The 13,636-nt window shown below is 53.3% G+C and overlaps 5 protein-coding genes across 5 annotated transcripts; 2 read left to right on the forward strand and 3 right to left on the reverse strand.

The window, feature by feature from the left end:
* Positions 1–915: 915 nt before the first annotated feature.
* On the reverse strand, positions 916–2,680 carry Z520_09921 (uncharacterized protein; the record flags this gene model as incomplete). The annotated part of the gene is made up of 4 exons (XM_016780415.1): positions 916–1,016; positions 1,075–2,371; positions 2,427–2,515; positions 2,569–2,680. The coding sequence occupies 4 exons, from the start codon at positions 2,678–2,680 to the stop codon at positions 916–918; spliced, it is 1,599 nt and encodes a 532-aa protein (XP_016628334.1).
* Positions 2,681–3,900: 1,220 nt separating this feature from the next.
* On the forward strand, positions 3,901–5,547 carry Z520_09922 (uncharacterized protein; the record flags this gene model as incomplete). Its single annotated transcript, XM_016780416.1, has 2 exons — positions 3,901–4,596; positions 4,648–5,547. 2 exons carry the CDS (start codon positions 3,901–3,903, stop codon positions 5,545–5,547), a joined length of 1,596 nt encoding a protein of 531 aa, XP_016628335.1.
* Positions 5,548–6,245: 698 nt separating this feature from the next.
* Positions 6,246–7,579, forward strand: Z520_09923 (uncharacterized protein; the record flags this gene model as incomplete). The annotated part of the gene is made up of 5 exons (XM_016780417.1): positions 6,246–6,470; positions 6,876–6,949; positions 7,076–7,257; positions 7,356–7,423; positions 7,505–7,579. 5 exons carry the CDS (start codon positions 6,246–6,248, stop codon positions 7,577–7,579), a joined length of 624 nt encoding a protein of 207 aa, XP_016628336.1.
* A 117-nt stretch (positions 7,580–7,696) lies between these two features.
* On the reverse strand, positions 7,697–8,272 carry Z520_09924 (uncharacterized protein; the record flags this gene model as incomplete). The annotated part of the gene is made up of 1 exon (XM_016780418.1): positions 7,697–8,272. The coding sequence occupies one exon, from the start codon at positions 8,270–8,272 to the stop codon at positions 7,697–7,699; it is 576 nt and encodes a 191-aa protein (XP_016628337.1).
* Positions 8,273–8,731: 459 nt separating this feature from the next.
* On the reverse strand, positions 8,732–13,450 carry Z520_09925 (uncharacterized protein; the record flags this gene model as incomplete). The annotated part of the gene is made up of 4 exons (XM_016780419.1): positions 8,732–9,762; positions 9,815–10,800; positions 12,026–12,182; positions 12,241–13,450. 4 exons carry the CDS (start codon positions 13,448–13,450, stop codon positions 8,732–8,734), a joined length of 3,384 nt encoding a protein of 1,127 aa, XP_016628338.1.
* Between the last annotated feature and the right edge of the window lie 186 nt (positions 13,451–13,636).

Raw genomic sequence — 13,636 nt, forward strand, 5'->3', positions numbered from 1 at the left:
GGGTGGCAGTGGGTGGCAGTGGGTGGCAGTGGGTGGCAGTGACCGGTGACTGATGCCGATGTGAAGACGCGAACCGTGATGGATCTTGGTTCAAGTTGGCTGCGACGAGACTTTGGCGCTACGGACGCCTTGATTCTGCTGAGTTCTCAATGGCCGGGCCTGAGCTGGTTGTCTTATCCACATCCAATCAATGTCATCTCGATTGGATTCGACTGACTGACGTGGAATGCCCGTTGTCTTGCTACTACTAGGTACCTTGTTCCCTGGTTTGGTGTGTGTGTGAGTGGCGCGACTCCATGACCTCGGTTGGCTCTGATTGGTGCACAGCTGGACGCGCCCCAGACGCGTTTCACGGAACGGAACAACTACTCTTCCGCACTGGCATCTCCTCCTCGGACTCAAAAGCGTCATTTCCGCAGCCTTTCTCTTGCTCCTCTACGCTGCGTAGGTGGTTAATAGTACGGCAGCACTTTAGACTTCCGGTAATGAAGGCTGATGTTATAGCTGTTCATCTTCGATCGGTCTAGCATTGGCTCATTTGAACTCTACCTTAGTGACAACCGCCTTCCGCCAGGTTGATGTCATGTTGCGGGAGATGTTGGATCTTTTGTTTAGATTGACATCTGTCAAGGCGGTGGCTTGTGGTGATCCTGTCTCTTGTTGAAATCATTTCATCTACTCCATTGCTGTCATCCACATTGCCCGTAACATCTCCGAATATAACCGCCACGGTGGGCCCCAATATGCCAGCTGAATGTCCAAATCTCCTGACTCTTTGAAAGTGCCTCCCATTTTAGTGTCCAACCCCGGGTTCCGCATGCTTTCCTTTTTGATACCACTAGCGCCCCCTCTTTTATGTATGCCAAAACTCCGGTAAATGGTATTAGATGCTGCTCAATCGCTCAAAAGGCACAATCAGGGTTCGAGGAATGTAAACAAGTTGGTGTGCAAGATGTTTAAGGCTCGATCGGCATCCCGCTCCGCAATCACACAAGAGATGTTGATCTCACTAGCTCCTGCTCACAGTGTTAGCACAAATGGAGAGAAGTCCAGAACCATGAGTGGTGCCCGTACCTTGCGAGATCATTTCGATGTTTACATTATTTGAACCGAGTGTCGAGAACATCTTTCCAGCAATGCCGATCATGTTCTTCATCTGCTTCCCCACAAGGCTGACAATTGCCATTTCTGGAATGATGTCGACGGTTCCAAAGTTTTGCAATTCCTCAATGGCTCCCCGAAGGTCCTGATCCACGATTTGGTATTCGTCGTCGCCTCCTCCCGTGTAGAGGGGCGCTTCCGAATGCAAGGCCATAGACATGTTCACCTCACTGGTGGAAATGACATCGACTGACAGCCGCCACTTGTCCAAGGTTGCAAAAATTCCCGCAAAGAACCCATGAGACAATGCTCGTTTATTGGAGTGGATATTCATGACCAAGATCTTGTGCTTCATGGTAATTGCGGTCGGGCGTTTCGGCTTCTCACTCTCCGTCAGGTAGCTGGGGCTCCTCGATCGGAAAAGCTTGGGGTCGTGTCCTGACAGCGTCGAGGCCAGCTCTGACGGAGAATCTGGATAGATGATGGTACCACCTCCTCGCGGATTCATCACATTTTTGATACGTATGGGTATCCGGGCTCGGATGACCTGGTCCATGGTGGAAGGATGAATGACCTCGGAGCCGTAGAATGTGAGTTCAGCAGCCTCTGCTGGGCTGATCCGAGGAATCAATTGCGCCGTTGGGACTTTGCGCGGATCAGCCGTGAAGATACCATCCACTTCTTTCCATATTTGGAGCTCGTTGGCTCCAATGCCGACGGCAACCAGCGCAGCGCACAGGTCTGTATATCCTCGACCAACCGTCGTCAACAGACCTCTCGGGATGGCTCCAAAGTATCCTGTAATCACGGGCACGACGCCAGGAGGAATGTTTTGGAGCCGTTTTGCCAACCCCGATGCCATGTTGTCGTAGAATTGCTGATCCAGACCGTGGGAGACTCGGAAGTCAATCACGTCCGCCAGGTCAACGTATTCAGCGTCAATACCTCGGTCCTGCAGCAACGCTGCCATGAAACGACAGCTGAGCTTTTCTCCCGTACTCATGACTTTGTCTCTAGATCTTGGACTCGTCTCGCCCAGAGTCTGGGCAGCCTCCAGTATTCGCTCCACCAACGAACACTCATCTTCAAATTGTGTCCGTAACTGCGACCGTATTTTCTCGGACTGTATGTAAGTTTCAGCAGCCCCCAAGTGATCGAGCCGAACGTCTTGGATCAACCGTTTGAAATCTTGGGATCGGTGGTTTTCTGCCTCGGTAGCTGCTCGCAACAGACGGTTCGTCGTGCCAGCGGCTTTGGTGCTGCTAGATCTCTGCACAACGTCGATCAGTAGGAGTGTCAGTGGAGGGAGCGGTAAGTATACGTACTGCTGAGCAGACTATTGCGACTTCGGTGTCAGAGGAACAAGATTTGACGACATTGACAATATCCAAAGGGAATTTCCCAACGCTAGTCCCTTGGGTGAGTCAGTGACTGCCGTCGACCAGAATGGAGGACGATTCAACATACCACCAAACTTCAAGACATTGATAGGACGAGACCTTGGTGTGCGAGTGCCATTGACCCCATTGACGAGCGGGTCCTCGGCGTGCAGACCGTTAGAGAGGGTGAGGGTGGTCATGTTGAGGAGGACGACTGTGGCGATCGACGACTGGCAAACATAGTACTGTCAGTGGGACATGTGAGGGAAAGAAAAAGGAGTGTTGTAGCCAGCCAGCAAACGAAGGTAAAGGAGCATCCGAGAGCGAAGGACGGTCTAGGGCGTGAGCAGCAAGTCAGTGACTGGCATCGTATCCCACTACCAAAGATGGAGCTGATTCTGGGCCCAAGTTATCCAAAAAGTCTCTCACACGGCGAGACGGGTCAGTCATAATCCTCGGGGCGGCAGAATTTTTGAAAATTCTCGAGGGGTCCTCGAGGCGGTGAGACCAACTGACTTGCACCCACTGCGCTCGGTAGCGAAATCGGCGAATAATGTGGCGGGTTGGCGGGCCAGATCAGTGGCGTCATTTGGGGCCTGGTCGCCATTTTATTAGTTAAGAGTCAGACACTTGAGGACTTGCATGAGGCCCGAGGGCAGCTGCAGGGCCATCCAGCGAGCCCAGCGAGCCCAGGCGCCCCGTCATTTGTGTCATTTCAACGCCTTTCTTCGTCCTCACTGCAACACATCCTCTCAAATATCACTCGATCAGCATGCAACCCAAGAAGCACGCGAGGCTGTTGTTATCTTATCATCCTATTGACCGGAGGCACCCAGAGGAGCCCTCAAACCATCAGCCAGTCACCCTCAACTGCTCGTTCCCAGATACGAGGTAACCTGAACACAGCCTGTGAGTGTTCCAAGGGTTCTTCATTGCTGACAACGGACATTTGAACATGGAGTGACATTCCACACTCTGACTGTTCCTAATTGTTCCCTGTTTGTCCCTAATTGTCCCTAACTACTACTGTCCCTAGCTGTCCTTCCCCCCGAGAATCCTCCTTGAGCTCAGCTTGGCAGTCAATGCAGCCCACCAGCTCCTTATTCGTCCACTTCATCTTGTTCAGCCTGCTCGGACATTCCTCACCCGCGTACACATCACACCTAATTAGAACTGCCATGCGGAGTTGACGCGGAATAGCCCCTCTGTTGTCGTCTCTTCTCCGGTGTCCGTCCAGTTGTTCACAGTGCTTTCATCACTTCTGCTGAAAAACATAGGGGTGTTGTAGTGGACTCAACGGCAGCAGCCTGTGACAGGCACTGCTGAAGTGAGGCCCACAGCCTGATACTCAGCCATCACAACCATGGAATCTTTCTAAATCTCTTCTCATCTCTGCCTTTTGCGTATTTCATGGGTCGTGATGGCCAACGGAAATCCCGAACAATATCTAACCTGCCCCTTCTGCCGCTTTGGCAGCAATGATATCGACTCCCTCGAAAGCCACGTACAACGTTTTCACGGCAGCCGACAGCCTGACCAGCCTGGCCATAAGCAGCCTTACAATGCCGCCGCATCCCAACTGAGCGACGCCGACTTGGCTCAACTCCTTGCCTTTGAGGAAGCAGGCTTGCCTGCCGAGCTAGCCCTACCAGATCATCCGAATGTTCCTGCCCGTGGTGAAGATCAGATGCCGGAAAGTGCAACGAAACTACAACAGCCTCCCTCGTCTTCTCGCGTTGGAAAGGAGCAATCATGGGTACAATGTGTCTGCGGCGAACGCGTACCTTTTCTCGAGCTTGATACCCATTCCGACATGCACGCTCAGGAGAATATTTCCATGGATGAGGCCGATATACCTAGCAAAGATGTCGAGCTCTCGACACTCGGGGCCAATGCCGAAAGTCCGTTAGCTAATGCGTCCAACATGTTTAGCACTCGTATCCCAAAATCTCTTCGAAACTATGATCAAATACAGGACAACCGCGCTCTTCCTCGTAGCGAAAAACGGCGCGGGCAGTCTCTCAAGGATATCTTCCTGGGCACTGGCGCATCTCCTAAGAGGAAATCAGCCCTATCGGCCGTCTCTACAAGGATTGGAAAGACAAAGCAGCTTGGAGTGAGTTTGACTGCGTCTGATATCAGACGTGACAAGGCTAATTGTTTGCAGAAGTCGGAACTGGGTCCCTATGCACATGAACAGCAAATGCCGGGCTGGCTGCGCCGAATGCTCGAGGCGGGTCCCAAAGTCACAATCACACAGAGACTGCGCTCCGACGGCACTTTGATCAAGGTCGAAACCGTTGCCAACGAAACGCCTAACCTAGTCCCTGTCCTCGCTCGGCTGTCTCAGCTGGACAAAACTGTCGAACGCGCATTTTATTGTAGTCCTAAAGTTGTCCACGTGTGCAAGATGTTACGGGAGGGTGGCTTTTGTGGCTATCGCAATATCCAGATGATGGTGTCCTACATTCGAGCTACGGACGCTGATGGCGCACAGAACTTCCAGGGAAGACTGCCGTCCATCCTGAAACTCCAAGACATGATTGAACATGCCTGGGACCTGGGCTTCAACTCTTCCGGACGTGTGGAGACCGGCGGAATCAAATACACCCGAAAATTCATTGGCACGCCGGAAGCGCAGGCATTGCTCTCGAGTCTTGATATTCCTTGCGAGGCGAGGGCATACACCACCACAAAAGAGGTCGAAGCTTTTGAGACGATGCTTTGCGCTGTCTGCGACTATTTCGACGATGACGAGGACGAGTCTACCAAAGACAATGTCGACAAGGTTGTGATCACGGACAAGCCACCGATCTACTTTCAACATCGTGGTCATTCCCTGACCATTGTGGGGGTCGAGCAACGGCTGAATGGCGTTGTCAACTTGGTCGTTTTCGATCCAATGTTCAACCCCAGTCCTGCGCTCAAGAAACTTGCCTTTTCGCGGTCCACTGCGTTTCAGTGTGCTCAGCCTGGAAAGCTTCTGAAGGCTCACCGAAAAGACGAGAGGTACTTGACAAATTACAAAGAATTTGAGTTGTTGAAGTTGAAGACTAGGCAAGCCTAACAAGCGGGAGCACCACATACTGATTATCATGATCATTCCTGATGCACGTAGGAGGCGAACATGATAGAACCGTTCGTTACGGCTCGGGCAATTGGTGAAGGGGGTTCCCTTGATATTGCATCGCGACAGGCATGATGAGGGAGTTTGATGATCACTTCAAAGCAGCTGGATCGCAGGGTGGATGGATCAGGCTTGACACGATTGGGCATCTCTAGGTCGCTATCATCAGTTTGGCATGAGTATTGGGACTTGTGTACACTTCACTTTGCAGTGCTTAGTCCTAAACACACAAGACATGGCTATTGTTAGAAGCTCGGAGTTGGATTGCGTGACTCACTGTTGTCAAGCTGCCTCGTAGCCTCGCAGTCGTTGTCATTCGAATTCCCCAAATTTACTTTTGTCGATATTGGGTAGATGTGAACCAATATTACAGCCCTCTGACCTGTTGCTCTGATACCTCCAGACCCAAGTCAATCGTTATCAGCATTTCGAGCAAGCTCGATAGCTCTTGTTCACTTCGTTTCTAAGATCATTACCAGCTTCGGGCCCGCCAGTCAACGCCGTGCATGAATCCCCACTAGATACTCTCTAATTACTCCGTATTTTCCTTTGACTGGCATAGAGCAACAGATTGACACCAGATTACGCCGACCACCTTTACTCTCCCTGCTTCTCCCTCACAAGAACAGAACGCAAATATGTCTTTCCCACCTGCGGCCCCGGCCCAGCAACCCCAACCGCTGCAACCACGGCCCAAAATCTTGGACTTCATCACCGGCAACGCCAACAAACTGGCCGAAGTGCGCGCGATCCTCGGCGACGTGCCCGGCCTGGATCTGCAGAGCCGCAATGTCGATGGTTTCGAGATCCAGGGCACCATTGAGGAGATCGCAAGGGATAAGGCCTCGAGGGCCGCGAGCGCGGTGAGTGCATCTCATTTTACTTTTACTTTTTGACTCCTTTGTGGATGTGCCGACACTTTGTTGCCCGGGGGAACGATTCGTCGGGTGAAGCGTCCTTGCTTTGAAGGTGTCAAGAGAGACAGTAAGAAATGCAGAGGATATGTTGGGAGTGGGATTGGGCTTGGGAAATTAGGTGAAAAAGTGTTCGAACAGCCCATGCTCTGCTTCTCTCATCCGAACCCTAGGAAAAGAGTTAGGGGGAGGCCAGGAAACGGGCAGGGAAGCAATTGACATGATAAGAGCTCTCGAATACATACACTCGAAGCTCAGAACCTCGAGTCTTCCCTCGCGGTGGCAGCTGAGTCTATGCTACAAGATATCTCGTCTCTATCAAAGGAATAGGCTGACACCCTGTGGCCCGGCTAGGTGAACGGCCCAGTCCTGACGGAAGACACGGCGCTGGAGTTTCAGGCCCTCAAAGGTCTACCAGGACCCTATATGTGAGTTCTACCCACACTCCTCATCTGAGGGCATCGTCATCCTCGTCCAAGCCGCACTCTCTTCCGCAAAAGGATCACCAGTTCTCTTCCGAGCCACTAACCTTGTAACCCCCTTCCTCATCATAGCAAGTACTTTCTCCAGGCCCTCGGTCACGACGGGCTCAACAAGATGCTCGCCGCATATGAGGACAAGACCGCCTTCGCGGTATGTACATTCGCGTACTGCGCGGGACCTGGCTCCGACCCAATTCTATTCCAAGGCCGGTGTCAGGGAAAGATCGTTCCGCCCAGGGGGCCGCCTGTCTTTGGTATGTGGCCTTCTTCCCCATTTCTGGGCAGGATCCTTTCGTGGAAAGCCTAGCTGCGATTTCTCTGCGGGGGCTGGTTTTCTGACAGGTGTCTCGAGCAGGCTGGGATGCTGTCTTTGAGTTTGAAGACGGCCAGACTTATGCTGAGATGGAGAAGGAGAAGAAGGTATGTTCCTTCTCATAACACCCCCTCTCCTCGGGTTTCCTTGTCTCGGGCGACATCGTTGACCGCACTCTCCCCATGTAGAACTTGATATCGCATCGAGGAAAGGCTCTGGCTAAGCTGAAAGCCTGGCTTGCTGGTGGCGAGCTGGAGCCGTAGTCGTCGTCGCGCGGTCTCTCGGTCCGATAGAATCATAGACTTTGTGACCTGATGGGTCAAAGCATTAGAGAACGTCCCCAGGTCGAGGTCCTTCTCCCCGCCCTGTTTAATGCCCCCCTACCCATCCGTAGTATGATGATCTTTGATCCAATTCTTCACCCACTGCAGAATCCTCTCGGCGTTCTCTTCAATGTCGTCTGCATCCACGCTCTTGAGTTCCACAACCCGCCCTTCCTCCTCTTCCCCCCACCCTTCTTTGGCCTCCTCGCTGACCACGCCAAAGATCTCGGCGTCCATGTTTTCCTGCACCTTGGAATCCTTGTAACCCCGGGCCGCGAGGCGGTCGTAGAGGACACTCGTCTCTTCACACCTCAGCACGACCACGAGGTCGACCCAGCGCACCGCGAACCCCGCCGTGGAGTGCCAATCAATCACCCATCCACCTTCGCCGGCGCCGTCCGCGATGTCCTTCTCCACCTCGTCCATGAGCTTGTCGTCGTCGACGATCAGCGTCTGCAGGTCTTCGTCGTAGCCCGAGTGACAGGAGCTCGACTTGACGAGGTCGTTGATCGAGAGGTGCTTGAGGTTGATCGGCGGAGTGGAGGACGAGGCCAGGCCGATGAGCTGGGTGCAGGTCGTGGTCTTGCCCACCCCCGGGGTGCCCGTTATGATGATGTTGGGCAGAGAGCGCATGTCTGTGTCGTTGAGTGCGGCAAAGATTGTAGGAAAGGAGTGATAGAGTCGCTGAACTTCAGATGGGTAAGTCTCACTTGTATATGTGCAGCAACAAGACGTCCATCAACCCGACGATGGTACCAGGAAAAAAAAAGTTTGGGACCAAAAAACCAACGCGGGGATTGAGTGGGACCCTGACACCCTCTGTGGCCGGCACGCGATGCGGCGGCGACGCTGGCGAGGCATCTTCCCGCGTCCAACCAGAGCATCATGTTTTACTTTACATCCCTACCTAGGTACCTTGAAGCCATATTGGGAGGAAGTTGGCCCGTTCCCGATCTTTCTTGCACCAGATCTTCCGCTCATTCTGCTTGCTGTACATGCCTCTATCCAGTCTGCTATGGTGCTCTTTACCGGAGTGCGTACAAGGCTCTCTCATACTACACAATGTACTTCCAACACCTCACTGGCCACAGTTCATCCACCACCATCGCCAACCAACTCAAAGTCGACAAAGTTGAAGAGACTGGGGTCGAGTACAAAGTCGTTGACGGCCGCTTCGAGAGAACCCCAAGCGCCGCCGTGTGCAGTGTCCAGGCTTCCGTCATTGCTATTGTATTGCGCAGGAGATGTTGTCCGCACGTCGTCCGTGAAGACATCAGCAAGCAGGGAACAGCCTTCGACAATCCGGGCGAGGGTTCGCCTCATCCGGGCGGTGATATGGAAATGAGGTTGTAGGTCCTTCATCATTTCATCCAACAGCCGGAGCCACCGGAGATCGTTGTCGTCGACAGCAGAAGAGTGCTCGGCTCCCAGAAAGGTGGAGATCAAGACGGTCGCGGCCACGTATAGATTGTCCAGCATCACAGACGGCGTGTTTTCCACCCCGAAAATCTGTCTGTAAGTGATTCCCAGTTGGGCGATCTTCACCGCGTTGTGATGCACAAGCTCACGAGAAGACTCGGCGGTCCAGTTGCGGAGAACCGGAGGCTGGTCGTCACCCTCATTTTGTTTGCGCTTCCGGTGGGTTGATATTGGCAGGGAATGCAGGAGCATCTGCACTCGTAAGTACTGCATATGCAGACCGTACGCGACGGCGTCCAGTCCAGAGACGTTGTCATAATCAAGCGCGATGTCTGCGGGCAGTGATGCATACCACCTGCGCAGCTTGACGTCTAGTTCCGACAGCCGGTTCAGCGTGCTTGCCTGCATGGGCGAGTCCTTGTCGAGGATTGTCGTGATCTCGGCGATGAGCACACACAAGTCAAACCACGCCTTCAGAGTCGGGCTGTCAGACACATGGCCAGCATACGAAGACAGGGACGGGCCCAGGATCGCTATGTGGCTCGGACGTCCCAGGTACAAGCTCCAAAGGGTCTCGTACACGAAGCAGCCTAATGCGACAGAGCCGCGGAACCTGCCTGCATGGACGTTCAAGGCATCTCGGTCACTGTTCTTGCTCCACGTGTGGTGTAGACCAAGGTCAACAATGAGTCGACACGCAATACCTAGCATCTGATCAGGGTGGCACACGGCGAACAGAAGGGGGGCACTCCTCACCACAGTACATCCAGCCGACTCGATCCCGCCCTTCAGTCATCTCGTAGTCACTTAGGAGTAGCATTCCCTGCAGCGTCGCAACGTTGGGATCTTCTAACTCTGACACTATTTCTGACTTGGCGCGCATCGCATAGCTCGATCCCAATGCGCGGACAGCCACAGAAGTACTCACACGTGCACTGCACGCCAGCATGGAGTTTTCCAGGAACCTAGAGTAATGCTGTGATCGCAAGCCTCGCGCTCGGTGCGACAGAAAGAGTTCTCGGTGAATGATGGTGACAGAAAGGGTCTGAAAGTTGCAGTAGTTGTTGAACAGGAGGGTTTTCAGGCGGTCCGAGTCCATGTCGATCTGTGTGCCGCCGGGAGGCGGAGGATGGATACTTGACACGCTTCTCACCACATCAGAAGGTGATGACACGTGGAGTTGACACGTCGGGCCAAAGTATATGCCAGATTCTTCCGAAATCCCCTCCTCGCCATTAACTCCACTACTACAGACCTGGGATGTATGGCTCCGCCTTTGGTTATCGATGGGGCTCAAGCTGGCCATATTCGGCCTTAGTTCAGGCTCGCTCTGCGAAATCTGGTTCACGTATGGAGAGTCGCGTCGGGACTCTGGTATGGCAGGAGTTGTGCCATGGACCGAGCCCTCCTTGGTCAAGAGCTTGCTAATAGCGATGTCAGCTGTTTGTGGACGTGGTTGTCCTTCACTGCGTCGACGGGACTGATGAGCTTTTGTGCTCGACTGTCCAACCACGGACGAGGCTTGGTAAGCAGCAACGAAGGCACTGTCCTGCGACCCTTGTATATCCTCAGGATCGGGTACGGTGGTAACAGCTGCAGCTTTCTCCGCGTTCAAATGTGGTGTATCTGCTGCCTGACTAGCGCCGACTGAAGCATTCCCATCCGGAATGATTTGGCGCACCAAAGCCTCCAGCGATCGGACCTGTTCCTGAAGAGTTGCAACGTGCTCGCGAGAGCCGTGCCTGAAAATGCAAACGTAAGCTCAAAGAAGAACAACTGTCCGGGGACCGGAATCACGAACTTCCTGCGATCCGAAAACTGGCTTACGTGACAGTCGATGTTGGAAATGCGGCATCCGGTACACGTAGACCCGGTAGGAAGGCGTTGAATATCACACTGAAGAGACTACCTATTAGTCCTGTCCTCCCGGTCCATTTGTATTGTCCGACATGGGAACCTATTCGTTACTGACCTTGATCTTGCGCTGTCGGCAGCTGTGGCAAGCTAACGACGCTCGGGACCGCACTATGGGAGATCTCTTCTGTCGCTTGGCGCTAGACAAGTCCTCGGCCAGGGGCGATGTGGCTCGTCGCACCGCAAAAACGTCGTCTGAACGCATTTGGAAGACTGGGACCGGTCAGGTAGAATGCTTGATGCATATACTTTCGCGCGTCCAAGGGAAATGGACCTGCACAAAGTACGGCAAGCTTGATACACTGCGTTCGAAGCGTCAAGTTCGAACCAGATTCTGGGGTTGATATTCCTCCAGGCCCACAACACCTCGCTTCAGGGGGTTCCGAGGGAACATGCGGGGAAAGCAGACTAGACTGGCTGACTGGGTCTTTTTGAGTCTGGGGTTTCCGCACCAGAGGCGCGCGACGGTGCCAGATGAAAGCCTCATACGATCATTGTACCGAGTACCCCTGTCGTGGTCGGCGGAAGCATCTGGAACGCCATCCATTTGTGTGGCCAGATCCTCTTTCGAGGTCCAACGGTGTCCAGTCGAGCTACCGAGTACAGGATTTCAGAATCCGGATCAAGTGTTGACTTGGTAGCTTCCGACTGGATCATCTTGCACGCGCAGAAGCTCGAGCTGGTAGGAATGCGTGCGAGGGAGCCCGCTGGCACCGAGCGTGTATACCCATCGCAGGCCGAAGCCTTTGGGGAGCCAATCGCTGCCGCGTGTATGAGATACTCGGCATACCAAATCCGTGAAGAAGTAGGTCCGAGGCTGAGGGTGGAATTGCTAGTACGGCTGGTGTTTTCCGAGGCAGAACCCCACAATCTGGGCCCCCGCAGTCTTGGCGCATGGACACCGGAGTCGGAGTAAGAATTCGCCGGTCTCGGGCCGAGACAGCCGCAACTGCGAACGTCAAACTGTCTTAACATGAGTCTTGGATCATAACAACATATGAACCTTTGATTGTGGTCTAGGAAGTCTCGTATTCTAAACAGGCAATTCATTACAGGCGAGCCCCCGCATGCCTCTGTTGGCGAAGCTTCGTATCTATTTCGTCTACGATGCTCTTCTCCAGCTCCTTGGTGTTGACATAGAAGGAGCTCAACTCATTCAAGCTGTTTACCCCAAGCAGCCTCATCGTCGTCTCCACCTCATCACTAAGCACTGCAATAAAGAGTCAGTAGCAGATCTAAACCCAGACAGGACGCTATTGTGTACTCACGTTCGATCGCGCGTTCGACACCTTGTTGTCCATAGGCGCCGAGCGCATAGACGAATGGCCGCCCAATGCCCACAGCCTTGGCTCCTAAGCATATGGCCTTGAGGACATCACTCCCTCTTCTTACGCCGCCGTCGAGAAATATATCTATTCTGCCAACAATCTCAGGACAGAATCTCCGGATCTCGAGCAAGGTCTGTATTGAACTCGGTGCGAAATCAAGCTGTCGGCCACCGTGGTTGCTGAGGTAGATACCGTCTACCCCAGCTCGGTATGCGAGCAAGGCGTCTTCGGCACTCTGGATGCCTTTCAAAACAATGGGACCTGCATCTCCCCAGGTGTCTCGAATCCAGCCCAAGTCATCCCAGTTCAAGGTTGATGAGTGGACTCCTCGGAGAATCGGCTTCTCTTCTGATGGCGAGGTGTCCAGCGTCCGAGGTGTGTCCTCCACACCAGATTGATACTCCACTCGAGCCTTGTACCGATCGTCTTCTTCCCTCTTGCCGACAACAGGCGTATCCACGGTCACAAGCAATGCCTTGAAACCTAAGCGGCGAGCCATGCGGATGAGCTCCTTTGCGTTTTCTCGTTTCCTTGGTACGTACAGTTGGAAGAATTGCGTATGTGGCAGCCCTTCAGCTCTGACGCATTGCATAATCTCCTCGTGTGAGCAGGATGTGTAAGTGCTGAAAGCGGATGGGATGCCTTTTGACCCCGCCGCACGTGCAAAAGCCACCTCGCCGTCTTTGTTTGCCAGCTTGATCATTGCCATGGGGGAGATGAAGATTGGGAGACTGCTGCGTTGTCCCATGATTCTGCACGACATATCCGCTTGAGTAACGTTTCTGAGTACTCGGGGGCGGAACGAAACTTTTGCCCAGTCTCTCCGGTTTGCTTCCAAAGCACTCAGAGTTTCAGCCGCTGAATGGAAGTAGGTGAATGCTCTTTCACTTAACACGTTGGATGCTTGCATCTCCATGTCCATCAGATTCTGGCAAAGCTTCAGAGGGATATCGTCTGCTTGCTGTCTCTCCTTCGTGTAAGGCGTCTTGGCGGCGAGTTCAAGCGGTGTGGTCATTTCGACCGCGCCTAAATGCTTGTCTGTCGAAGATTGGTTAGCAGCTACCATGTTGGTCAACTGGTGTCCCACCTTGTGCGAGAAATCTAGAAAGAGTGTCTTCCGGATGTATAGGAACATACTCGTGGGTGGCATCCTGGGGCCAGATTCAGCGTCATGGCTTCCATATTAGAAGTTAAGAAAGACCTTTCCAGCAAAACGGAGTATTGCTGCTGCGCCCCCAGGATGGTCATCAATAATGTCAGTCACATCATATGCTTGACCTTGAATGATAACCCAACATGACTGTCGGGTGTTGTGTGCAGCCACCTCACTACGAGT

Source organism: Fonsecaea multimorphosa, assembly GCF_000836435.1.
Source record: "Fonsecaea multimorphosa CBS 102226 unplaced genomic scaffold supercont1.27, whole genome shotgun sequence".
Classification (NCBI taxonomy): Eukaryota; Fungi; Ascomycota; class Eurotiomycetes; order Chaetothyriales; family Herpotrichiellaceae; genus Fonsecaea; species Fonsecaea multimorphosa.